General features: G+C 61.7%; 9 protein-coding genes across 9 annotated transcripts; 5 read left to right on the forward strand and 4 right to left on the reverse strand.

The window, feature by feature from the left end:
• Window positions 1-16: 16 nt before the first annotated feature.
• DCS_03176 (DNA ligase I, ATP-dependent family protein) lies at window positions 17-3,067 on the reverse strand (the record flags this gene model as incomplete). The annotated part of the gene is made up of 2 exons (XM_040800500.1): window positions 17-2,882; window positions 2,982-3,067. 2 exons carry the CDS (start codon window positions 3,065-3,067, stop codon window positions 17-19), a joined length of 2,952 nt encoding a protein of 983 aa, XP_040661383.1.
• Window positions 3,068-3,648: 581 nt separating this feature from the next.
• Window positions 3,649-4,908, forward strand: DCS_03177 (uncharacterized protein; the record flags this gene model as incomplete). The annotated part of the gene is made up of 1 exon (XM_040800501.1): window positions 3,649-4,908. The coding sequence occupies one exon, from the start codon at window positions 3,649-3,651 to the stop codon at window positions 4,906-4,908; it is 1,260 nt and encodes a 419-aa protein (XP_040661384.1).
• A 65-nt stretch (window positions 4,909-4,973) lies between these two features.
• DCS_03178 (uncharacterized protein) lies at window positions 4,974-6,617 on the forward strand (the record flags this gene model as incomplete). The annotated part of the gene is made up of 1 exon (XM_040800502.1): window positions 4,974-6,617. One exon carries the CDS (start codon window positions 4,974-4,976, stop codon window positions 6,615-6,617), a length of 1,644 nt encoding a protein of 547 aa, XP_040661385.1.
• A 2,584-nt stretch (window positions 6,618-9,201) lies between these two features.
• DCS_03179 (uncharacterized protein) lies at window positions 9,202-10,141 on the forward strand (the record flags this gene model as incomplete). Its single annotated transcript, XM_040800503.1, has 2 exons — window positions 9,202-9,253; window positions 9,327-10,141. 2 exons carry the CDS (start codon window positions 9,202-9,204, stop codon window positions 10,139-10,141), a joined length of 867 nt encoding a protein of 288 aa, XP_040661386.1.
• Window positions 10,142-10,764: 623 nt separating this feature from the next.
• On the reverse strand, window positions 10,765-12,612 carry DCS_03180 (uncharacterized protein; the record flags this gene model as incomplete). Its single annotated transcript, XM_040800504.1, has 1 exon — window positions 10,765-12,612. The coding sequence occupies one exon, from the start codon at window positions 12,610-12,612 to the stop codon at window positions 10,765-10,767; it is 1,848 nt and encodes a 615-aa protein (XP_040661387.1).
• A 1,595-nt stretch (window positions 12,613-14,207) lies between these two features.
• On the forward strand, window positions 14,208-15,981 carry DCS_03181 (penicillin-binding protein; the record flags this gene model as incomplete). The annotated part of the gene is made up of 3 exons (XM_040800505.1): window positions 14,208-14,432; window positions 14,500-15,488; window positions 15,543-15,981. The coding sequence occupies 3 exons, from the start codon at window positions 14,208-14,210 to the stop codon at window positions 15,979-15,981; spliced, it is 1,653 nt and encodes a 550-aa protein (XP_040661388.1).
• Window positions 15,982-17,452: 1,471 nt separating this feature from the next.
• On the reverse strand, window positions 17,453-18,506 carry DCS_03182 (uncharacterized protein; the record flags this gene model as incomplete). Its single annotated transcript, XM_040800506.1, has 2 exons — window positions 17,453-17,761; window positions 17,811-18,506. 2 exons carry the CDS (start codon window positions 18,504-18,506, stop codon window positions 17,453-17,455), a joined length of 1,005 nt encoding a protein of 334 aa, XP_040661389.1.
• Window positions 18,507-19,404: 898 nt separating this feature from the next.
• On the reverse strand, window positions 19,405-20,727 carry DCS_03183 (uncharacterized protein; the record flags this gene model as incomplete). The annotated part of the gene is made up of 1 exon (XM_040800507.1): window positions 19,405-20,727. One exon carries the CDS (start codon window positions 20,725-20,727, stop codon window positions 19,405-19,407), a length of 1,323 nt encoding a protein of 440 aa, XP_040661390.1.
• Window positions 20,728-20,812: 85 nt separating this feature from the next.
• Window positions 20,813-21,424, forward strand: DCS_03184 (uncharacterized protein; the record flags this gene model as incomplete). Its single annotated transcript, XM_040800508.1, has 3 exons — window positions 20,813-21,045; window positions 21,100-21,250; window positions 21,308-21,424. The coding sequence occupies 3 exons, from the start codon at window positions 20,813-20,815 to the stop codon at window positions 21,422-21,424; spliced, it is 501 nt and encodes a 166-aa protein (XP_040661391.1).
• Window positions 21,425-25,495: the final 4,071 nt, after the last annotated feature.

Genomic DNA, 25,495 nt, shown 5'->3' on the forward strand with positions numbered 1-25,495 from the left:
CTTTTGGCAGTCCATCCTATCGTGCACGCACGACGTACCGTTCTTCGTCCAAAAGAGTCTTTTCTCCCCAGCAGTCCTCCACCCAAGTCCCCGACACGATCCTCGGCAACTTGGACCTGACCAGCTTGCCGCGGATCATGTCCGCGAGTGTGCCCTCCTCCGCGGCGTCCTGGCCAACTACGACGACGTGCGTCACGTCCTCGTCCTCGTCCTCGCCCTCGGCCACCCTTCCACCGGCAAACTTGACGTATCGTGCGAGCCTGGTCACCAAGCGGTCGACGGTGCGTGCGGCGCAGAAGCGGACGACGCACGGCCGGAACATGAAGCCCCTCAGGTTGTCCTGCCCTGCCATGTGCTCCTCGAGCTGCGACGGCAAGCCTCGTCCGCCGCCGCTCGACGCGATGCCCTCCGGCGCAGGCATGTGACCCATGATGTCGCCCAGCTCCTCCGTCGACACGTCTCGCGCGTAGCTGTCGCCGTACCGATCCACGCTGCGCGCCGCGGCGAGGCACGTCCCCTCGGTCGCGTGCAAGAGGTGCCGCTCCTCGTACGGAAGGAGAAAGCCGTCCGCCGTCTCGAGGCAGTCCTTGATCCATCGTGGTCGGATGATGTCGACGCCGCCCCCCTTGATGAGGCTCGCCACCTTGACCACCTTTTTGTCGCCGACGAGCACCATCCGCTCCCCGGCCCGCTGCGACACGCTTCCGCCGTTGTCCTTGATCAGAGCCTCGAGCTGGGCCTTTGTCCTCTTGTACGGTTTCGTCGACTCGGAGAGGACGCAAAAGGCATGCCCGTCGAAGAGGTGGGACTTGGGACCCTCCAAGGCGGCCGGTGCGCCATCTTCGCCGGCGATGATGAGCTCCCTCTTGACGCGCTTCGGGTTCCGCCGCTTCCGGTCCTCGACCGTCATGGCCTTTGACTTGGTCGCCTCGTCCACCTGCAGCCGGAGCTCCTCAAACTCGTCGAGGGTCAGGGCCGAGTCCCAGGCGCGGTCCATGCGGAGTCGTCGGAGGCGCGGGAAGCGGAGGGTGACGCCACGGGCGAAGCTGTCCGAGGGGCCTGCGCTCGTGGCCTTGACGGACACGACGACCGAGTCCTTGGGTCGGATCCAGACGTCGGGCCGCTCGAGCTGCCTCGACCGGCCCCCGGCGAGCTCGATGTAATCGCTCGGGGGGTTCTTGGCGTCCCAGTCGATCCACCTGCCCTCGGTGTGGTGACGAATCTCGGCGTAGTCCTCGGCGCGGAAGCCGCCGCCGACCTTGAAGAAGCTGAAGCACTTTTCCGGGTTCGCGCCCGCCCGAACGTGATTCGGCGTGACGCGGAGGCCGCAGAGGTAGCTCGACAGCGTGCCGCCGCGCTTGCCCGAGCCGTAGTAGCCGCCGATGACGAGGCAGTCGAGCGACTCGCCAAACTCGGACATGTACTCGGGCTTGACCTTGAGCCAGTCGTCGTTGCGGCTGTTGAGCCGGTACATGGAGCGCGGGTTCTTGAGCACGAGGCCCTCGGAGGCGTTGGCGACGACGTCGCGCAGCATGGGCTCGATGGCGTCGGCCGACGTCGCCGCCGTGTACTCGTGAATCTCGAGCCGTCTGCTGACGGGCATGACGGCCCTCTCGAGCGCGTGCCGGCGGTCTCGCAGCGTGTACTGCGTCAGCTGCTTGTCGTTTAGGTACAGGATGTCGAAGACGCGGAAGACGGGACGCTGGCCCGCGGCGTCCGACCTCGACTGATTCTGACGCTCGGCGAGCGCCGCCGTCTTGAGGGTGCCAAAGGGTACGATCTTGTCGACGGCCATGTCCCAGGTGATCATCTCGCCGTCGAGAATGAGGTTGCGGACTCCCGCGGCAAAGGCACCTCGCAGGTGGCGCGTCAAGGCCGAATCGGCGTCGAGGAATCCGTCGCCGTACAAGTAGGTGTAATCCTTGGCCTTTCTCGACCAGAAGCGAAAGCGGCTCCCGCCGGGGTGGTCGGGGTCCTCGACCATGTGCATCTGCATGCGCTCCCCGTCCAGCTTCTCCTCGATCCAGTACTCGGCATCGTCCTCGGTGACGCGCAGGAGATGAATCATTTTTTGGAACGTCGCGGGCATTTGAAACTGGGCGAGCTGCGGCTGGAAGCACTGCATGAGCGACATGGCCGCCTCGGCCTGCTCGAGACGCAGCTCGGGGTCGTGGAGCTCCCAGCAGACGCGCCGCAGGCTCGACGATACGCTGAACAAGGCCTCGCCGTCGGGGTGCCACAGGTGCAGGAGCGTCTTTTCCGTCGCGCCCACCTTGAGCTGCTTGAGGATGATGCGTATGAGCCACATCATCTCCTCGGCGTTCATGCGACGGTAAAAGGTCTCGAAGATGGCCAGGTTCTCGGCCTCGCCCGTCGAGGCAGAGAGCTTGTCCAACTGCTCGTTGACCTCGGCCACGGTCATGTCGCTGACGTCGGTCCTCATCGGCCTCTTGGAGAGGACCTCGAAGCAACGGCCGGCAAAGTCGCCGGCGAGGCGGGAGGCCATGGTCTGTCCCGGAATCTTCCAGTGCAGCAGGCTGTAGCCGTCGTCGGAATTTTTGTCAATCTTCATGAGCTTGACGAGAAGCTTGCCTATCGCGTTCTCCTTGAGGCCGTAGACGCCGCGGTCGCCATCCTTGTCCGGGAGGATCAAGCGCAGGGCAGGGTAGAAGTCGCCGCCGACTTCCTTCCGCCAGCGGGTGATGAAGCGGTCGATGATGTGCCGCCGCTGCTCCTGGGGAGAGAGGCTGTGCTGGGGACCTTTTCTGCGAGCCGGGCCACCCGGCGGTCGCTTCTTGTTCTCGTTGAGAGGGTTGAAGAGCTCGAGGAAGAGCTCGTGGAAGGCGAAGGTCTTGGAATGATTATGCGGTCGGTTTGGGAATCTGCACGCGTCAGTCGACGCCCACGCTCGCATCACACACGCTCGCATCACACACGCACGAACAAAGTTGACAGGAACACGCAGGCAAGGGCTGGCTCACTTGTCGTCCAACTCCTGCTTGGCCACACCGCTGGAGCCATACTGAATCTCCTCCTCGTGCAAGGCATCGGCATCTGGCCGGTTCATCTTATGCCGGTGGCCAGTTTGGCTTGATGAAATCTGGCCAGAAGAGGGCAATGGTCATGTCGATGGCTTGATGCAGCATCATCGGCGACGTGTTGGTTGTGAGCTGCTTGCTGCGTGAGAGGACGATGCAGGATTCACGGAGTTTGCTGTTGCCTTGGCCTAGTTGAATTGATTACATCAGCCATTTAATGGAGGTATTACTAAGTAATTATGAAATATAAATACCTGCACAATTATTACGATTCCTGCCACAGAGGCTTTCAAGCACTGAGTCCACTATAAGCACAGCGTGCATGTACATTTACAGCGCTGTTCTCGCCACTGCAGGTGGTAGACATTTGGCCAACTGCACTAATGAAGCACTAAAGCAAACCCCTGTTCGTTCATCGACACCCCCCCGTCAAACGTCTAGCAGAAGGCGGGGTGATGGGTGGCAGCCTTGCCGTGCACCAGAGGCCCTATGCTCTGGAGCTCCTCCGTTTCCGCTACAACCCCCCCCCATGGTCTCCTCCCAACTCGAGTTCTTTTCCAACACTCATCTTGCTGCTCGCCCTCTCACCGTCTAGTCCATCCGTCGAACCATGGAGGAAAAGGACGGACTCCCGCCGTACACGTATGGCGCCTTGGAGCCTATGCCGCTGCCGTCTCGCTGCCGCAATGCCCTCTCCCGTCGACGCCGTCGGGCACTTCGATTCGTCGTCGTCAGCTGCCTCGTGCTGATTGTCTTTGCGCAGTGGAAGCAGGTTTGGCGGTCCAGAAACGATGCTCCGAGCCTGTCGCTGGAAAGGCTCAAGCGTGACCTCGCCACATGCCGCCGTTTGCGTCACACACCCGAGGATCCCGTGGGACTGGGCCGGGAGAAGAATGCGAGATACATCGATGGCCATCGGCCAACGCTGATTCGAAATGCCACCGTGTGGATTGGCGAGGCCGTGCCAGGCACGAGCGCCGAGGATGCCAGAGCCGGCAAAGGTTGGCGCTGGGAAACGAGGGACGTGCTGCTGGAAAAGGGCCTCATCAAGGCGGTCGAGCGGCACATCTCGTCGACGTCACTCCCCAAGGACACCAAGGTGTACGACGCCGCCGGCCGGCAGCTGACGAGCGGCATCATCGACATGCACAGTCACGCGGGCGTCTTTGCCCTCCCGTCCCTCAACGGGAACGACGACGGCAACGAGTTTTCGGACAAGATTACGCCTTGGGCTCGCTCCATCGACGCCCTCGACCCCTTTGACCCTCAGTTTCAAGTCATCAAATCCGGCGGCGTCACGACCTCCCTCATCTTGCCGGGCTCCAGCAACAACATTGCCGGCGAAGGATTTCTCGTCAAGCATGCCGTCGGCAAGCCCGACGGCCGCGGCGAAATCGGCGTCCGGGACATGCTCGCCGATCCAGACGGCAGCTGGCGATATATGAAGATGGCCTGCGGCGAAAACCCCAAGATTGTGGGGGCCGAGACGTCAACCGTCGCCAGACGCAACAGTCGCATGGGCGAGAGCTTCGACTTTCGACGCGCTTTCGAGCAGGCCACGGCGCTCGTGCAGCGGCAGGATGACTGGTGCGACAAGGCGGAGTCATCCGGCGTCGAAAGCATGGATGAGTATCTTCCCCAAGACATCACGTGGGAGCCGCTCGGTGCTGCCCTTCGCGGACAGGTGCATGTCAACGTCCACTGCTACACGGTGACTGATCTCGAGGCCATGGTGGACCACAGCAACGAGTTCAAGTTTGCGGTCCGCTCCTTTCACCACGCTCACCAGTCGTATCTGGTGCCGGAGGTGAGATGCTTCTTCGCCCCCCTCCCCCCCCCCCCCGGCCGCCGCCGCCACGCTCGAGGCTGACGTGTCAGACATTGCGACGCACCTACGGAGGACGCGCCCCGTCGTCGGCCCTCTTTGCCGACAACATGTACTACAAGTCCGAGGCGTATATTGGCTCCGAGTTTGCGGGCAAGTACCTCTACGAAAACGGCTTGACGCCCGTCTACGTGAGCGACAACCCCGTCCTCAACGCCCAGCACGTGCTCTTCGAGGCCGCCAAAGCGTATCACTACGGTCTGCCGTACCACGCCGCGCTTGCGAGCGTCACGACGGCGCCGGCCGAGGAGCTTGGCATGGGACAGAGGATTGGCAAGATCAAGCCCGGCTACGACGCCGACGTGGTCGTCTGGGACAGCGACCCCCTCAGCGTCGGCGCGGCGCCGGTGCAGGTCTGGATCGATGGCACGTCGCAGCTACACGACCCCATCGAACTGTCGAAGAGGCGAGACGGGCCGTTGGTCGCCGACGAGTCGCTTTCTCACGTCGAGGAGCCGAGGGAGACGAGTGCGGCGCTCTTCCGTGGTGTCAACAAGGTGCTGCTATCGGGCAACAAGACGTACGAGCGAGACGGCGAGCGGTCCTTGAACGTGGCGTTCAAGAATGGCAAGATTTCCTGCATCGGCCACTGCGGAGCCGAGTTTGCCACGGCGCGGGCCAGCGGCGTCGAGGTCGTTTCGCTCAAGAACGGCTACCTCACCGACGCCTTTACCGGCGTCGCAGGCAACCTCGGTCTCGGCGAGATCGACGCCGAGCCAACGACGGAGAACGGAAACAACGCGGTCAAGTTCACACGGGCCATCGACGGCTTGCAGCTCGGCGGCAAGAAGCTGCGGGTGGGGGCGAGGTACGGCGTCACGCGGGCCATCTCGGCGCCGAAGCTGAACAACCTGGGCACCCATCACGGCACGAGCGTCGGTTTCGTCACGACGGCGCGGACGAGCCTGGAGAAGGGGGCCGTGTTTGCGCAGGACGTGGCGGTGCACTACACGGTGGACGTCAACAGCCGGGCCGCCGACAGCTACTCGGCCGCCTTTGGAGAGCTGCGCCGGAAGCTCCTGCGGGCGGCCAAGGGAGGCGAGGACGTCGCCGACGCGTACTCGGAAGCTGCCTATCTCCAAAAGGTGGTGGAGGGGACGATGGTTCTCGCGCTGACGGTCAATAGCGCCGACGGCATCGCCACGGCGCTGCGGATCAAGGCCGAGGTCGAAGGTGCGCTTCGGTCGTCGTCGTCGTCGTCGTCGTCGTCGTCACGCAAGCTGAGGCTCGCCATCATCGGTGGTGCCGAGTCTCATCTCGTCGCGGCCGAGCTCGCCGCGGCATCCGTCGGCGTCATCCTGCTTCCCCTCCAAGCGACGGCCCTGACGTGGGACGCGCGGCGGACGCTCCCGGGCGCGCCCTTGACGAACGGTACGGCCGTGGACTGGCTGGTGGCGGCGGGCGTGACGGTCGCCGTGGGCCTGCCCGAGGACTGGCGCGTGCGGGACTTGGGCTTCGAGGCGGGCGTGGCGTACCGGAACGGCAACGGCCGCATCAGCGAGAAGGCGGCGTTGGACATGGTCAGCATCAACGTACACACGATCCTAGATGCCAAGGCCGACGAGGACGCCGAGGGGGCCGGGGACGCCGGGCAGGGACATTTCATGGTGAGCGAGGGGAGCCCGCTCGAGATTGGCTCGCGCATCAAAGCGGTCGGTACGGGACGGGGGTCGATTCTGGCCTTTGGCGTATGAGCCAGCTATGGCGAATGGGCGTATGTTGACGGGGATGCCTGTTGGCCGAAGGATCATATCGTTGCCGGCGTTTGCAGCAGGCCAGCCCATGTTCTACCGTCCTCGTCGGGGGGGCGAAGCCATCGTGGCCTAGGTCGTGGCCTGGGTCGTGGCCTAGGCTCAGAGGCAGCCAGGCGTGATGGCATCCTTGGACGCCTCGCTTAGCACAGGCGAGAAACTGCCGATGGTCTCGGTAGCAAGCTCAGGCGTTGATCGTCCAGCATCGTGGAACGCCTGTTCGATGATGCTGGCAAAAACGGCGTGGGCATCGACGCAGAGGTGGGCAGATGGTAGATGGCGACAAGTCATGTGACCAAGATGGCAAAGAAAGACAAGGCCATCCATACCATGCGCAGGGAAGGGGCGTGAAATGGGCATCCGTGCCTGTAGTTGCAGTATAAGTAAGTACAGTATGCATACATGCTAGATGGCGACAATTCATGTGGCCAACATGGCAAAGACAAGGCCATCCATACAATCCGCAGGGACGGGGCATGAAATGGGCGTCGGCGCCTGTAGTTGCAGTATAAGTAATATGCATACATGGCCGTCCTCAATGATTAGTCAGCTGGTTTGTTTGGCACCCTACCAGTCACATGGCATTCGGCAATGCGCAAGCAAGCGCTCGAGGGGTGAGCCAAGAATAAGCGACGGATTTTTCGTCTATTGCATCATACGGCAAGAAATTTCAGGACGATCCGTTTTTCGGTAAACCGACCTGGACGGGATGACTTAGTATGTCGGCTCCGGCTCCGGTGGTCGGGCCCGAAGACGGTGGGGAGGATCCCGTGGTGGGGTTCGGGGCATCGGGCATGCGCCGTGGTCCCCACCAACGGCCTCAACCGGCACGACTTGCACCATCGCTTCATCGACTACTCGTTCGCATAGGGTGCGAGACTATTGGCACCGTCGTCGTCTCCCAAGTGACTTTTGTACCTGTATTCGAAGGTGGCACCTGAGAAGCAGGTTCGGAGCCTAGCAGCATCATCGCACCAGCCACAGATGAACCATTCACAGGAGTTACCCTGGAGTCGCCGGGAGTTGCGCACATCTTGTTCGCATGGGTCACACACCTGCGTCACACACATGCGTATTCTCCCCTCTAGGCTACATCCTGCTCAAATTCAAGGCCATTCACGTATTCCCCATCCATACGACTCGTAATACCCCAAGTATGATGTCACAGTTCGATGCACCCAAGAACGTGCCGAGTGACGCCTCAGTGACGCTTCAGGTACGTACTCTGTGGCTCAACAGCTCATACCAACTGTGCCCGTACTTGCATGGGGCGCAGTACTGCACAGTGCACACCATATTACACAGTGCGCACTAGGGTCAGGTACTCGAACAGTGAGCGATGCTGCGCACGGTGAGCGGCTCCAAGCACAGACAATGTCGCAGCGCAAGCCACAGGTACCTACAAGTCCTCTGTGGCACAACAGCTCATATTACCTGTTGCGCGTGCACTGTACTGTACAGTGCACAATACGGTGCGCAATGGACAGTGTGCACGGCTCCAGGGCACTGAAGCGGTGAGCGGTGCTGAGTGCGGATGCTTTGGAAAATCTTGCCAACCACGCAAACCTCCACTCATCATCACTCACGACAGCAACCAGCGACATCATCACGGCCACCCTTGTGGCAGCACCTGGATTACCAATCAAGCCCTCCCTCCAGCTGGTGGAACTCACCGCGCGGCTATGACCAAGCCCAGCCAAGCGGCCAGTCTGGCCCCCTCGGATATAAGCGGGGACGGTGGGATGCCGAACCGACTGAAACGGTCAGACGGTTAAGTCGACTGACCGACGGCTTGACTGACCGCCATCGCGCGCGGGACGACGTCTGCGCGCGAGCTGTCATGTAACGCTACCGGCGGGCGACGAGAAGAGCGGCCGGGTATAAGAAGCGTGCCGAAGCCCCGCCACCGACGATTGACTTTTGCTTCGAACCCGCAACGTTGTGTGACGACAGTTTGAGCAAGGTACAGAGCAAAACAAGGTCAAGAGAAAACCAAGGCCAAGAGCACACCGAGGTCAAGAGCAAACCAAGGCCAAGAGCACACCGAGGCCAAGAGCAAACCAAGGCCAAGAGAAAGCAGAGGTCAAGAGCAAACTAAAGCCAAAAGAAAACCGAGGTCAAGAGCAAACCAAGGCCAGGAGCAAACCGAGGCCCAGAGCAAAACAAGGCCAAACGAAAACCGAGGTCAAGAGCAAACCAAGGCCAAGAGCAAACCAAGACCGAGAGCAAGCAAGGTCGACAGCAAGCAGCGTCCAGAAAAGTCGAGCATCGAGGCCCAGAAAAGTCGAGCATCGAGGCCCAGAAAAGTCGAGCATCGAGGCCCAGAAAAGTCGAGCATCGATTGCTTCGAACCCGCAACGTTGTGTGACGACAGCTTGAGCAAGGTCCAAAGCAAACCAAGGCCAAGAGCAAACAAAGGCCAAGAACAAACCAAGGCCAAGAGCAACCAAGGCCGACAGCAAGCAGCGTCCAGAAACGTCGAGCATCGAGGCCCGTCATTGCTCCACTGAGCGTGCTCAAATTCACCATGACCGTTTCGTCTGCTCTCGCGCCCGTCATTGCGCTTTCCCACGGCGGAGGTATGCTCCTTTCTGCACCATCGAGTCACAACGTCCATCGTCCGTCGCGCTCACCTCTCTCGCTTTGACCCAGGCCCGCTGCCCATCCTCGGCGACCCCGGCCACAAGTCCATCATCTACTCGCTCAAGAAGCGCGTGCCCCAGATCCTCGGCCTCGGCACGCCGCGCCAACCGCGGGCCATCGTCCTCATCACGGCCCACTGGACGACCGACGTGCCGTCCATCTCGTCGTCGGAAAGCCACAAGCTGCTCTTCGACTACTACAACTTCCCGCCGGAAGCCTACAAGCTGGAGTATGCGGCCCCAGGCGCGCCCGACATCGCCGAGCGCATCCGCAAGGCCTTTACCGACCAGCGGCTCTCGCCGAAGCTCGACGCCGACCGCGGCTGGGACCACGGCGTCTTCGTCCCGCTGACGCTCGTCCTCCCCAAGGCCGACGTGCCCGTCGTCCAGGTCTCGGTCCTGCGCTCCGAGGACCCCGACGCCCACCTGCGCATGGGCGCCGCCCTCGCCGCCCTGCGCGCCGACGGCATCGCCATCATCGGCTCCGGCTTCGCCTCGCTGCACAACCTCGACACCATGCTCTCCCTCCGCTCCGTCCGGCCGGACCAGTGCGCCGCCTTCCGCCGCGACTCGGACGAGTGGAACGACGCCCTGACGCACGTCGTCACCGCCGCCGACAAGGACGCGAGGTGGACCGGCTTGAAGGCCTGGCGCGCGCTGCCGCATGCGAACCAGATGCACCCCCCCAACGGCGGGGAGCACTTTATGCCGCTCATCGTCTGCGCCGGTGCCGCCGGCGAGGAGGAGGCGGCCAAGTATTACAAGGACGACTTTGTCGGCGTCGACATCTTTACCTACTACTGGGGGGCCGAGCAGGTCGAGTAGGCTGCGACGCGTGTGCCGTGCGGGACGAGTCGGATGGGTACCTCGTGGGGGGGCATGGGGGTGGCTGGAACGTGTTTTACCATGGACATGGGAACAGTCCCTGGAAGAGACTTTAATCTTTTCCCGAGCGATTTGGTGACGTGGTTTCCCCACTGCCCATATGCTGTCGCAGCCATTATTCCAAGCCTATGAGACTTTTATCGAGCCTGTGAGACATCTTCCGAGCCTGTGAGACATGCCCTCCTCGTCGGCATCAACGACGTCGACGACAAACTGTCTCACACATGACCGAGCCAAGTACTCTGTAGTTCCCACGAGGGTACGCTCGACAGCAGCCGGAGCTGTCCCATGGGACATGGTCACGAGTATCGGCAGAGGAGAGAGCAAGAGGGAATGATGCCGTGGCATCGTGGAATCACATCCCGGACGCGCAAGCGGCGCTGCATGAGAGGAGACACATGCTCGGAGCGTCCATCACGTGACTAGGCACGGGACGGTTACTGATAGAAGGAAGGGGACGATATAATCTAGGAGAGCTCCCCAGACGCAGCAAGGGGGAGATATGTAGGAATCAATGCACTCATCGCCTTTGTCCAAAAGGATGTATTCTATGCATTCTCTGACTATGCGAGGCACACGACGTTCGATCGTCGCACCTCCTTGCCGCCCTGCAGCGCCGCCACCTGGACGCAGGACGACTTGGACGCCGCCACCTCGATGACGGTCTCGAAGCCTCGCTTGGCCGCGCGGCCGACCTTGCGCAGCTCGCGCTCGCTGGGCCCGACGTGGACCGTCCAGCCTTCGACGTCCGTCGCGCCGTTCCACGACACGTAGGCCTCGAGCAGCTGCCGGCCGCCCGTCGTCCCGGCCGCCTCGACGACGAGCGACGGGTCCCACGCGAGCGGCGTCGCGTGCCACTCGGCCTTGAAGGCGCGGTACGACTGCACCTTGTCGTCGAGGCCCAGACGTCCCTCCCACAGCAGGTCGCCGCCAGGACCGAACTCGCGCACGACGGGGGACGGGCCGTAGCAGAGGAGCTGGTTGCCGTTTGGGAGCGCCGCGTCGTAGCTCCCTTGGCTGCCGCTGTAAAAGTCGGGCGCGGCGCGCACGTCGCGGAGCACGACGGGCGGCTTCTCGGCGTCGGGTGGGAGGCCGACGCCGAGGACGAGCCCGCGTGTCGGCATCGTGCCGTTGTCCTGCTCCATGTTGTGGTTGTCAAAGAGGCTGACGGCCATGCCGGCGTCCGAGATGTTGTGCGCGCGGGCGTCGTGGGCCCATCGAAAGGTGCCGTTGACGGGCACGGGGCCGAAGCTGCCGCCCTCGCCGCTGCCGCTGAGGGTCCACAGGACGCGGCCATCCTTGCCGGAGACGAGGTAGCAGGCCCAGGTGTGGCGGCTGTTGATGAGGTAGTCGTCGCCGAGCTTCTGGATCGAGTTGATGTGGAAAAAGTCCCAGCCCTTGCCCTTGGTGCCGTCGCCCATGTACGACTTGACGGGCATGTGGGAGTCGCCGAGTCCGACGTGGTCGAGGGCGCTCCAGCGAAAGAGCACCCTGCTCGTGGCCGGGTCGATCTCGTAAAAGTGGCTGTCCACGACGTGTCCGTGCTCGGGGCCGCCGAAAGGCCGCAGGTCGGCCGTCGTGATGTTGTACGCCGTCACGAGGAGGGTGCCCTGCGGCGTCAGGATGTTCTCGTGGTAGTCGACGAGCCCCGGCGCCTTGCGGCCGTCGCGGAGGTCCCAGCGGATGTCGGCGTCGAGGTCGACGACGCTTTCGTTGTAGTGCCGGTCGAGCATGACGACCCGGCCGTAGCCGCGGCCGATGGTCGTTTCGCCCTGCCAAAAGGTGAGTCGCGGCTTGCCGGCGAGCTGCTGGACGCGGAAGCCGCTGGTGCCGCGGGTCGCGTTGTAGGCGTAGACGAGCTCGTTGTCCGACGTCAGCACGTACGGCGCGCTCATCTCGATGCCACCCTTGCCGCTGCGCGGCTTAGGCGTCACGAACAGGTAGCCGTCGGCGAGGCCGGCGTTGGTGACGGAGACGGACATGTTGGGCGGCATCCACGGCGAGCTCTTGAAGACGCGGTGGGGCCATCCGTCGGCGTGCTCGCTCCGGACGACGCTGACGTAGGCGGACGAGTTGAGCGTGGGCAGCCCGGCGTCGGACGAGTGATGGGAGGGCGCCGCGGAAGAGGAGACGTTGGTCGTCACGTTGGTCGGCACGACGAGCGGCACATGGACCGAGCCCTTGGGCTTGCTGTTGGTCGGCACGCCCGAGGAGACGTGGGAGACGCGAGAGGGAGACGGTGGGAGGACATTGGACGGCTTCTGAGCCGTGAGAGGCTTGTGGCTAAAGGAGGGACCGGCGTGAGACTGGGAGTCGATGCGGAGGAAGACGAGGACGAGGAGACAAGCGGAGAGGGTGGCGAGGACGGGCATCCACCACCGCCGGCCGGCGAGGACGAGCGGATGATTCATTGCCGGGCGTTGCTGGCCACGTCCTCGTCTCCGTCGAGCAAGGGACGATGGAAGACGAGCATGCTTTCCTCTGCGTACGAGGTGTTTCGGAGAAGAGGCAGGTCGAGGGGCAAAAAAATCGAGAGGGATGTGTGGCGCGGCGCTTTGGGCAGCGGTCGTGGCGCGGTTTCAGGGGCTCAGCCAGCACGCCGACGTCGTATTGAAGCCGCTCCACAGGCTGTACGATGTGCTTGGCGGTGATTTGTGTATGAAAAATATAACCAGGGTAGGCATTTCTACGGAATACGAAGCAGATAAGTACTGTACTTTTCATAACAATTTGCACGAGTATTGCTCGTCGATCCTAATGGAGCGACATTATTGATAAGATTTGTTTCTCGAACGGGAGTCGGTCGTCCGAGGTGTGGGGAGGTTGTTGGTTCCTGATGCGGCCGAGGTAGCCGTTGATGGTGGCGGTAGGGACTCCGTTAGCGCAGTACTTGCACACAAAGTACACCAGGACGCGCTCCATGTACCAGTACTCTGTTCTCCGTGCCGCAAGTCAAACCACAAGTACGGGCATCGACGGCATGCAAGTACTGTACCTCCCATGGAGCAAGAAAGTACCGCCGACCGACTGGACCATTTAACAAACAACGCAACATCTACTCCGTACTGTACTTGGTCCGTACTCGCCGTCATCTACAGTACCATTTACAGTATAGCACTGTACATGTACGTATATGGGCAAATACAGCTGCGTGTACATGTACATCTGCGGAATGTACAACTACCTACAGAGTACATTTGCTACACTGCAGCAAGAACTTGCAGCACATGGGCCACGGTGGGGAGTCAACATCGTGACGTTGCCAACGCAGATATTGGTAGAAGCGCCCTCTCAAATACATGTCCGTCCTCGTCAGGAGCAAGGCGCAAGGCAGATGGGAAGTTGAAGCGTATAAAGACAGAAATGGGGGCGTGAATGGTGGTGAGGTGGCGAAGATGGGAATGACGTTGCGCCGAGTTGCCAACGACGTGCTCCTCTGTGTACTGTAGTATGACGCCTAGACATGTGGTACATTGATTTGCTAACAAATTGCCAGGTAACACAAGTACCCTTCGGTTGACCTGCCTGATTCGGTCATGACACGACAGGACCAACAGGCAGCAGAGCATCGTTGGATTACTCGCAGGATGATATACAAGGACGGATGATATGCAAGGACCTAGTCCGTATGAATTGATTATACATTTACGCGTAATCCCGTCGTGCGAGCGTGAGGGTGACTCACTCACTCACTCACTCACCAACTCATCCACTCACCAACTTACCCACTCACCAACTCACTCACTTATTCGTACCAAGTACTAGTACTTGTTACAAGGTCAAGATACCGACAATATACGGTGCGCATTCTCAAGTCTCACTCGTACAAAACGGCAGCCGCAACCCACCGAGTACCTTCAGCACCTGTGCGAGTAAAAAGGCAGCCGCAACCCATTGAGTACCTGCCGCACCAGGGCGAGTCCCTGTAAAGGAAGGAAGTGGTTGCCCATTGTAAATAACCTCCTCCTTCCGCCGTCTTCCGTCCTCCTCACCGCCAAAACACATCATGTCGGCCTCATTTCCTCGCCTTCGCGTCGTCGTCCTCGTCGCCGCCCTCGCGTTCCTGTCTCCCTTTGCCGCGGCGGACCAGAAGCCGCTGGCCCAGTACGGCAAGGGCAGCGGGAATCCGTTCGCTGACGACTTTGCCCGCTTCGCCAACGAGACGCTGCACCGCTGGCACGTCCCCGGCCTGTCCATTGCCGTCATCGACGGTCAGGACATCTACGCAAAAGTGCTCGAGCCCCGTCGAATGGCGACCCTCTCGCATCCTCTCCTGGCCGTTTGACTGATCGGCACAGGGCTACGGCTTCGCCTCTCTGCCCGCCACGCCGGCGCGCCCCGAGACGTTGTGGTACGCGGCGTCGACGACAAAGGCCTTCACCGGCGCCGTCCTCTCCCATCTCATCCACGCCGACGAGCACGAGGCGCTCGCCCGAGGCTGGGACACGCCCATCGCCTCCATCATCCGAGACGACTTTGTCCTCCAGGATGAATGGGCCACGGCCCACGTGACGCTCGAGGATGCCGTGAGCCATCGTACCGGCATGCCGCGCCACGACATTACGAGTCGCCACCTCGTCGACGGCCGAGCCGCCCGGCCCCGCGACATCGTCCGCAACCTGCGCAACCTGCCCCTGACGGCCGAGCCCCGCGTCCGCTTCCAGTACTGCAACCTCATGTACGTCGCCCTCTCGCACGTCGTCGAGACCCTCACCGGCCGCTGGCTCGGCCGCGTCCTCCGCGACACCATCTGGGCCCCCCTCGGCATGAACGCCACCTACTTCGACCTCGACGACGCCCTCGCCGCCCCGACGGGCCGGCTCGCCCAGGGATACTGGTGGAGCGACGCCGACGCGGCCTTCCGCGAGGTCCCCCGCATGCCCGTCACCGAGGCCAGCGGCGCCGGCGCCGTCTTCTCGACCGTCCTCGACTACGCCCGGTGGGTCCGGAGCCTGCTCCGCGAGGCCGGGCCCCTCTCGCCGGCCGTCCATCGGGACATCAAGACGCCGCGCATCGTCGTCGCCATGCCCTCCAACGGCCGCGACGTCGAGACCTACGGCCTCGGCTGGGAGCGCTCCGCCTACCGGGGCCAGCCCATGTACACGCACAGCGGCGGCAACCACGGCTTCGGCGCCGAAGTCTACTGGTTTCCCGACATCGGCTACGGCGTCGTGGCCTTTGCGAACACGGCCATGACGTCCAACGCCGCCGAGGAGGCCTTGATCTTCGCCCTCGTCGACGCCAAGCTCGGCATCGCGCCCGAGGACCGCGTCGACGTGGACAAAAAGTGAGCCTCCGTCGCGCCGTCCGACGGCCGTCCGTCCGTGACTGACAGCGCAAGGTGGCGTGACATCATGGCCGGCGCGCAGCACATGCTCGACAACGCCCTCGACGACATCTACCCCGACAGGCCCGAGACGCCGGCGCCGGCCACGGTGGCGATGGAAGCCCTCGCCGGCACCTACCACGACCCGGGCTACGGAAACATGACGCTGCAGGTCGACGTCGACCCCGACGACGCGGCTGAGAAGATTCTGGTCGGGTCCCGCCCAGACGACACGTGGCCCATGGAAATGAAGATGCACCACATCTCGGCCGACTATTGGATCCTGTTCATGGTCATGCCCCAGAACCCTACCGTGTTCTTCAAGGCCTTTGCCGCCGCCCAGTTCAAGTTTGACGTCGCCGGCCGCGCAAAGGCCCTCGAGGTGCAATTCCGTCTGACCCGATCCCAAGGGGTGGGCACCGAGGCGCCCGTCGTCTTTCGCAGACTCAACTAAGGTGGCTGCTGCTGCGTTGAGTCCTTGGCGTGTGATTTGGCCGAGTTTCACGAGCGTTGATTTTAAACTGTACAGAATGAACACTCTGTTTCCATCTGCGAGAAACGACGGGCCAAGGACTTTCTCCCCAAACCTTGCCATGAAGCTTTGAAGGCTTCCTGGCCGAAGATGCAGTGTACATCCGATCTTGACGACTACTAAGCGACATCAGCATCGAGGCACTGTGCCCCTCTCTATCCGCTTCCATGCTGTGGTTCCGTGCTGTGGTTTCCATGCTGTAGTTTCCATGCTGTGGCAGGCGAAAAATTTGCCAGAATCATTATTTCAATTTCCTCTCCTTCATAGATGGCATCCTCGGTACACACTGCAACTCAAATGATGGCAGCAGTACGGAGTACACAAGCTGCAGAGTCCACCCACGTTGACGCATAATTTTTGGACAAAACGCGTACACCATCATTCCATTCAATCCATCCTTATCATTGGCACAACAGACGAGGTAACCCAGATCGAAGCAAAGGTTGGATGAAGAATGATGGCACTGTGAGGTGACTACGCCCACACCAACTGTAATTGTCATGGCTACTACTTGTAGGCTTGCCTGGCATATCCAGCTCGCTATGCTTTTCTAGTCGTCACATTGCATTGGCACGCCTCGTCGAAACAACGTCGACCATGATGAGGACTCTAATTAATGATGTATTTTGTAATACTTTATACGGAGTATAGAGCACGGAGTCGGTATAGCACTGCATGGGCATGTACATGTACTTGCAACCAAGTATAGAGCACGGAGTCGGTATAGCACTGCATTTGCATGTACATGTACTTGCAACCAAGTATAGAGTACAGTAGGTACCTTCTTACATGTACTCCGTATTGTACAAGTACCTCCATCTTATCCTGCGTGGCGGCGGGTGGCGGCGGGTGGCGCCTCAAGAGGCGCACTGGCGGGGCGAGCCATCCGAAAGAGGAACCTCGGACGATTGCCGAGGCAAGAGCGGCAGGGACAATACTTGTTGACAGGAGAGGACAGGAGACGGGGCAGTTGGAAACACGGAGTGGAACAAGGAGTGACTATTACTATAACGACTAAGATGACTATTACTATAACGACTACAATGACTATTACTATAACGACTACAAATGGAATCAATGCTGGACAGGTTGGGCATGCATAAAGAGAGTGAGAAGCCAACAGCGAAAGGTGCACCATCGCCAAGTTCCGTCACCGTCACACAAAGAATGCTCAAACTGGCAACATGACTGGCAACATGCCGAGAAGCTACTCTGCAATTGTACAGCGCGGGTCCTTTTTCAAATGTTTCAGCTCTTCACACCTGAGGGTTGGGGAGAGCGTAAAGAGATGTGTGAGCAAGGCGGAATCGACTGATGCGTCTGCACCAACTGAGACATGACTCTCGCCACGGGCCAATATACATGCTCGGCCGTCGTGCTCGCTCAGTCCTCGTCAGCTGATAGCAAACACGCAGGTATTCTCCCTCGTCTCCGTATCGGCCAGGTCAAGCGCAGCGGCATCCGTCACCGGCGCGCCCCTCCCCAATGACCACGGCCCCAGACCCGTACGATTCGCATCCGTGCTTACCCCGAGCGGCGCGACGTCAGCCTCGGTGGCCTGGGAACCCCGTTCTAGCCCAAGGATAATGCGGCTCTGACCCAAATCAAGTCGATCGACCGATCGGTGACGGGACCCTCGCGGTCGCAGATGAGCCGTCCGCAGCACAACAATCATCGACCCCGGCACGGGCGACGAGCTCGACTTGAGAAGTGGCCAGCAAGACGCACTTCGAGGTCCGTCAACGCTTCACCAGATCCACTTGCACGCCGTTTCTCTCGGGCGTCTGCCCCGTGTAGCCGTACAGATCGACGAGCCGGGTGGCGTCTCGGCGGTCCGTCTCCTCCCATATCTTGACGAGCGTCATGCCCACCTTCTCCAGCACATGCCGACTTGCCTCGTTCTCGCCGATCGTGATGGCGACCAAGCTTTCGGCCACGACATCCCCGTGGGCTACGCTGCCGGCGACGGTGCTCCTGTCGACGGCGACGACGACTTCGGCCCTCGGAAGCGCCCACCAGACGTCGAGGAGGCACCTCGTGAACTCGGTCGCGTAGCCGCGGCCCCAAAACTCCTTTCGCAGAATGTAGCCCATGTTGGGCCAGCCGAGCTCGCCCGTGCGCGGTCCGACGCCGCCGGAGCCGATGACTTCACCCGTCGAGGCGAGGCAGATGACGCAGCCGTAGTTGATGTCGTCGTCGAGCTTCTTGGCCAGCATCTCCCGCGTGCGGTCGAGCGTCGCGTCCGGCGTTCCCGCCGACGTCCACTGCATCACCTCGTTTTGCGCTCGCAGCGCGTGCAGGGCCTCGAGGTCGTCGGCTGCGTATGGGCGGATGAGGAGACGGGCGGTCCTGAAGATCGGCCAACGCCCTGGAGGCGGGAAGGGCACCGCTGGCAGGGTGCTCCGAACGGTGATGAGATCCAGCGTGGTCTTGGCGACAATGTTCATCGTCGAAACGACTGGTGCGTCTCGTTCGCTGCTGTGAAATATCGGATGCACACGTACAATGGTTGAGAAGGAAATGTTGCGCGCAATCGTGTGCAGTCGTCGATTTGGTGAGATGTAGCGGGTGTACACGATCTTGTGTCGAAGGGGGCGAGTGGGAAAATGAAGCAGACGAGGTTGAGCCGATGGATCCAAATGCCTCGTGCCGCCTTTATAGGAGGTGAGAATCACGCGCGCGCCAGGTACACGACGAATGCTCGAGTGTCATGGCTGCGCCGGGATCGTGCGTGACGGCTGATGCACGGAAGCGTACGAAGCCCGACGTCGGCGCAAGCCGCCGTCTCGCAGCCGGCAGCGCAACCTCGTCGACCTTGATCTTTGTGCATGGGTGAGTCAAGAGGGCGGGTATCACAGGACCGACGGCGCAGATTTCGCAGATTCGTTCCACCTCGGCGGCGGCACGGCGGTCGCAGCACGGTCGTCGTCAAGCCGCGCGCCAGATATCCGTCATGTCCGTCTCGCCCACTGTTTGCCCTCGTTCGTGGGCGGCATGGCGACGACAAACACGCGTGCTTCGTCACAGCCAAGTCGAGGCGCGCAGGGGCCCGGGGCACGAATGCCTCCCTTGCTGCGTGCAGGTACTCGTGTTCGCAGTCGCCGCTACATTACTATGGCTATTTTCCACGCCCGGGACTGCCAAGGCCGTTTCTTCCACACTGCCGTATCCATCATGTGCGCTCCGGGTATTATAGTAAGACGAGAAAAAAAAAAAAGAAGCAATCCGTGCGGCTCGGACATGCTGTGGTGGGTGCGCCTCGAGCTGCGAGTACGACGCAGCACAAGGGACGGACGAGCAAGGACAATGCAAAGGCGTCATTCATTCGTTCATTCATGTCGCCGGCTACGAGCGCTGGCCGGCGACGATTGCATTCTCGGAGCGGACCGGGGGTGCCGGAGGTGGGCGGCAGGCGGCCGAGGTGTAGACGGGAGGGCTCGGCGACACCTCCTCGTAGACGGGTGGAGCCTCGAGGTCCCAGCTGACGCCGACGCCGGGGCGCTCGGTGAGGACGACGTCCAAGGCCATGCGCAGGACGCGGCCGACGCCCGTCGTCGTCGTCTTGTGAAGCTTGCCCTCGGGGGCAAACTCCTTGGAGACGATCATCTCGAGCTGCAGGGCGTGCGTGATGCGGGTGCCGGCCGAGGACAGGTCGCAGGCGTAGGGTCGAGGCGACGGGGTGGCGGGGGGCTTGGCGACGACGTGCTTGTTGGTGCCAAAGTCAAGGTCGACGTCGACGGTGCCGCGGGCGTCGGCGTAGTTGGCCTTCCAACCGTCGAGGAGCACCTTGTCGCCGACGACGCGCGTCTCGGAGCGGACGAGGCCCTTGCGGAAGGCGCCGTTCTCGTCGACGCTGATCCAGCGGGCGCTCGGGGCATGCCTCGGGCAAGCGGGGGCCGTGGTGCGGATCGTCTCCTCGAGCTTCCACGTCAGCCTCCTGAGCTTCCAGAGGTCGACCATGTGGAACTTGTCGGGCTCGGAGACGAGGCCGTCGAGGTGGAGCGACAGCTTGTTGGCGACGTCGGGGTGGATGACGGCGTGGCACTCGGCCCTCGCCCGGATGGACGTGGGCGGGAAGACGCGCGTCGCGAGCAGCGGGTAGAGGCGATGGGGGAGGGAGCGGTTGACGGGCAGGAGGCGCTCGAGGCTGTAGCGGATGGGGGGCGCGTCCTTGCGCGAGACGAGGGCGTCGACCTTGAGGCGGTAGGCGACGGAGAAGACGGGCGTGTCAAGAGCGGCGGGGAGGGTGCCCGAGAGATGGGTGCTCAGAGGAAACTGGTGGCGGCCTCGGCGGAAGCCGCAGGGTTGGTCGACGAGGCACCACCTGGCGAGGTCGTGGACCTGGGTCTGGCAGCCGGCGCAGTGGCCTTGAAAGGGCCGCTTCTGGACCGTGTGCAGGGCGAGCGTGGCGTCGAGGCGGTCGACGGTGACGGCGGCGTCGTGCACGTCGATGGAGACCTCGCCCGAGAGCAAGGCGCCGGTGCTGCGTTGGGGCTCGTCGTAGAAGACGATCGAGGGCGTCTCGACGAGGCAGCCGAGGGTGAGCACGCTGGCGGCCTCGGCGGCGGCGGCGGCCTCCTCGGCTCGACGGCGCTCCTTGGCGGAACGGACAAAGGGCAGCGACAGGCGACGAGATTTCCTCAAGGCTGCGGCGAACAGGCCCGACATTGTGGCGGCATGGGGACGGTGGTCATCGGATTCGAGGTCGACGTCGGTATCGGGGTCTGGGTCGGACGAGTACGGACTGGAGCTGATGGAGTTGTTGCGGGAGCTGTTGCGGGAAGAGACCAACGAGGAGGAGGAGGAGGAGGAGGAGGAGGAGGAGGAGGAGGAGGAGGAAGGGGAGGAGGAGGAGGAGGGTGAGGAAGGGGAGGAGGAGGAGGAGGGTGAGGGGGAGGAGGCCGAAACCGAGGCGGTGGAGTGTAAAGTCATCTTGCCGACGGGCGATGTTGCTATAGTCGGAGCCCGGAGCGAGGAAGCGATGAAGTGAGGAAGCGAGGAAGCGAGAAAGGTGAGAGAGGGAAGATTGAGTGGCTCCAGTGAGGCAGGAGGAGATGCAACTTGGTATTCAAAAGGGCGGGCGCCGGGGATAGGCGAGGCAAAGGGCACGCACCGACGGACGGCGGGCGCGACCGACCTCTGCGGAAGTGGGAAGGTGCAGGTGAGGCGAGAGGAGGAGGCGGTGGCGGGTGTAAGTGGGCGCCTCCGGGGCAGTCGCGACCGACGTCGCCTGCTTCGACTCGTATAGTACACGTATGCGTTTGCTTCCTCAGGCCGACAAGAACGCACGGCAGAGGACGAGGACGAGGGCGAGGGCGAGGGCGAAGGGAGGGTGCGGCTGGGCCTGTTTGGTGGCCAACAATGATGGAGGAGGAGGAGCAGGTGCCGCTGCGTCTGCGTCTGCGTCTGGTCGGCGTCTGCGTCGTGGCAGGCGTTGGCAGCGTCGGGAGCAAAGAGGCGTCCACCAATAAGCCAAGCAGGTCAGCTGTCGGCTTGGCGGTGGCCGCGAGCGAGTCGTGGTAGGCTGAAAACAAGCAAGACGTGACGGAGGGTGGCGAGACTCGGTGCCGGTGGCGATGGGCGTCTGCTCGTCGGCGCCGTGGAATTTTGCCTCTCGCTCGACCCGACCTTGCTCCGCTCCTCGGCGTGACGATGGAATCCCCGAGGCGATGTGACGTCGTTGGTGGTCGTGGCGGCTAGCAGCCGAGACGAGGCCGCTGTCGGGACGAGCCTATCCCTCCTCGACCCTTTCCTCGCGCCGAAACGGGCCTGGACGGGACTGGACGGGACTGGACGGGACTGGGCCGCCGGGCTGGCTGGGTTGCTCTCGCGGCACAAAAGGTGTGGCATGCCACGACGGCGGCGGAGGGCATGCGTCGGAGGAGGTGAAGGGTTGTCGGTTCGTCGGTCTCGATGGGCGATGCTCCCACGAAAGATACACGTGCCATGTCGGTTGCTCGCTGCCGGCGGATGGAGAATGGCGGACGCATTTGTATCGATGGCGATTCCACCCGCCCTCGTCGAGCGAATGGATTCCGTACCGTCACCGGGCGACCGAAGAGACTGCTTGTGCGTCACGTCATGCGCGAGCAGGAAACGGCACACTGTGCGGGGCATGTGCAAGCACACAGTACGGACGAGGTGCCGTACGGACGAGGTGCCGTACCTACTCGGCCTGTCTTGCCACACCTCGTATCGCAGGTACAGTGTCAATGCCACATGGACATGTACTGTACAGTGGTCGTACGCAGCATGACTCTGCTGGCCGTAGCAAGTGTACCTAGCGGGTCGCCGTCCGGTACCTGCGCAGTACAGTGCATGTATCCTGCACGTACCTACAACCGCTAGGTAGCAGCATCACCCTACAACTACAGCATTGCACTTCCGAACCTGCAAGTATTCCGTAGGTACCGATGATATGCCCTGCGCCGTCGTGGTATTCGTGCGGTACGTGATGATGATGGCACATGCCATGCCCACGCCGGCGCGACGTGCCGTACCAAGGAAGCTCTGCGTCTCGACCTTGACGCTCGCCTCGTTGCTCGGTACCAAGAGCCACTGGTGCATGCATTACTCGGTTGTGTTCGCATCTTGGTGGCTACCGTTGCCTCCCCGAACAGACCTGCTCTTTGTACCGACAAGTTTGCAGACTGGTAATTACAAGCAATATACGGAGTACCTAGGGAGTACTTCCAAGCACCAACCCAGGCAGTTGCATGTGCTTGCAGAGCACAGAGTGCCGAGTGCTGAGCTGTACGCCGCGGGTACATGCGTGTACATGCGCGGTACGCAGCCGCCGCAGGACGCAGAGATGGTGGTGTGTGTCGGTGCTCCGCCAGCGCTGAAGCCGCCGTGGGTTCCGCTGTGGAGCGACGGGCAGAACAGTCACTCATGCGGCGCCGGTGGAATGACTCGGTTTGGCCAAGGCTGCCGCCATGCGTGCTCGGGTTGTCATCGGCATATTATTAGCAGCTCCTCGACGCTCTCGTACGGCGGTTGCCGAAAGTCTCCTCCTACAAGCGAGCGCGCAATCATTTCCATTCTTCATGTGCTCCGTCGCATCTCCGTCGTACCTTGATGGCCCCGCCTGCGCAGTCACCGTCCGGCCTCGGGTACCGACGGGTACCCAAGTAGCGTTCGTTGGTCATGATCAATACGAACTTGAAGGTTCTGGCAGGCATTGACTGCCCGCCGCACGTGCCGTGCCATGTCGACGCCACCGGCCCAATGGCGCGTCCGACTGACGACCGGGGAGCCAACAGGACGAAGAGGCCAAGTGAAGTCTTAGCCAAGCGCGAAGCCGCAGGTAGGCAGGCGTTGGCGCGCATGGGCTGCTGGTGGGTATCGGTCCGTCGGTCGGTCGGTGGTCTCGATCGGGTCGCGCACGGCAGCACCAGAGGGCAGCCGGACACGGCACCGCAGCGCTCGTCCGCCCGCACGTCGGCACAGCCAGCGAGGGCGGCACGTCAAGCGCGCCCTGCAGCCGTCGACGAAACGCGTCACCGGCACGCAGGCTCACGATGCGGCGCCAGGCACGAGCGGTCGCCGCAGCGAGCACGCCATCGTCCTTTTGCTGGCCTCTGCCTTTCGTCGGCGCCGCACCGGGCCTCACAGCACAAGACTCTTCCGGGTGGAGCCCCGAGGTGGGCCCCGCCTACGGCCCTCGTCGTCGCGGCGGCACCTCGCACGACCGACGCAACGGCGTGAGGCGTCGACGCATGGACGGATGAGCTCGCGCGTTTCGTCCCCGTTGCGTGCACCTTTTTCTCATCTCAGCCTTTCGTCCGGTCTCCTGCCGGGTTTGCTGTGTGGATGCACCGGCCCACGAGGCAACGGATTCGCACAGGCTCACGTAACCAAAGGTACGAGTGGTTCGTACTCCGTACTGTCCGGGTGCATTCACCTTGGGCCCTGGCCGTGCCCTGCCCTGCGCCGAAACACCCAGACGTACGGAGTACCCGTGCGTCAGGAACAGGCCTGGAGCGACGGGGAGTGCGGTGCTACCTACCTACTAACTGTACTGCTAGATACCTTCGTAGTGGTTGGCCATGTCAGGTACAAGGATGGCACCGACGTTTGGTTGCTGGGCTCGCCATTGCCAATGCCGAATCCGAGTGCATGTACGGAGTACCTCTACGCCGCGCATGCCCTGGTTGTTCGTGTACCTGTACTTGCAGCGACCGACCGTGTGGCACTACCAGAAATCACGGCGAAACACCTAGATAGCACCAACGCGTGCCGAGCAAGTATTCGATAATTAATTGCATGGCATGTGCTCATACTGCACCTGCATGTGCAGTAACTTGTACGAGTAGTTTGCAAGGGAGCACGGAGAGTACTTGCACATGAAGTAGGGTAATGATTGCGCCGTACCCAGTACAGGTACGAACCAAGTAGCCTTTTCCCACGGCCAGCAAGTACTTGTACTTGTTGCTCGCAAGCGTGCAAAGTAATTACTGTACGTGCACACCGACAGCGTGCTGCACCGGATGATTGGTGCAGGTACTCCGTACTCTGTATGCATTACATGTACTTGCAAAGTACTCCGTAAAGCGTCGCACGCCTGTACTTGGGTGTTTAGCAGGGAACCAACAGCGTACCTAGTAGCCGGACCCGCCCGCCGCGAGCATCACGCCCACCACCCGTCGTCCATCACGCCCACCACCCACATCACGCCCACCACCCACATCACGCCCACCACCCACATCACGCCCACCCGTCCATCCGCATCGAGGGCCGCATCGAACATCGATCGAGGGAAAAAAAGGCAATGCAAGAAAGGCGGTGCCCCTGGACTATGCCGCACAGCTGCTCCACACGCACGGTGCTCTGCTGTGCATGGAAGCAAGTACAACTACTTGTGCTTACATGTACAGAGTACGTCTGCTTGTGCTTGCATGTACAGTAGTGCCTACTTACGCCTGCACAGTACGGAGCACAGTCGCTTGACAAAAATGACGATTCAATTTTGGTGGCGCTGCTACTGCAGAGTGAATCGACACTTTTGCCACCCCCCTGTAGCAATGGCCAGTACTAAATAATTATCCTCCGCAAGCACCGACACCCACCTGTGCCCTGTGCAATCCTGCGTCCTCATCCCAAACCCGACGCTTCAGGAATGATGCCATCGCTGCCCGGCATCTTGCTCGTCGCACTGCATGAAGACGACCGAGTACTGTAATTGCGCTGGCAGTGAATGCCTGCAAGTAAGCTCCCGCCGGCCGCTCGCTCCGTCGGCTTCCATCCCGCGTCACCTCGCCCTCACACCGACACGTGTGAACGGATCGCCGTTCCTTTTTTTTCTTTTTTTTTGCTTTCATTCTTCGCCGTAAACTCTCACCAGCCAAAACCCGCATGCCACCTCGTCACTTCCCGTTGTCCGCGCAGGCCCGAAAAAGTATGACAGAACAAAACCGGCGTCGCACATGCTCGCGGC

This window comes from Drechmeria coniospora, chromosome 01 (genome assembly GCF_001625195.1).
Source record: "Drechmeria coniospora strain ARSEF 6962 chromosome 01, whole genome shotgun sequence".
Classification (NCBI taxonomy): domain Eukaryota; kingdom Fungi; phylum Ascomycota; class Sordariomycetes; order Hypocreales; family Ophiocordycipitaceae; genus Drechmeria; species Drechmeria coniospora.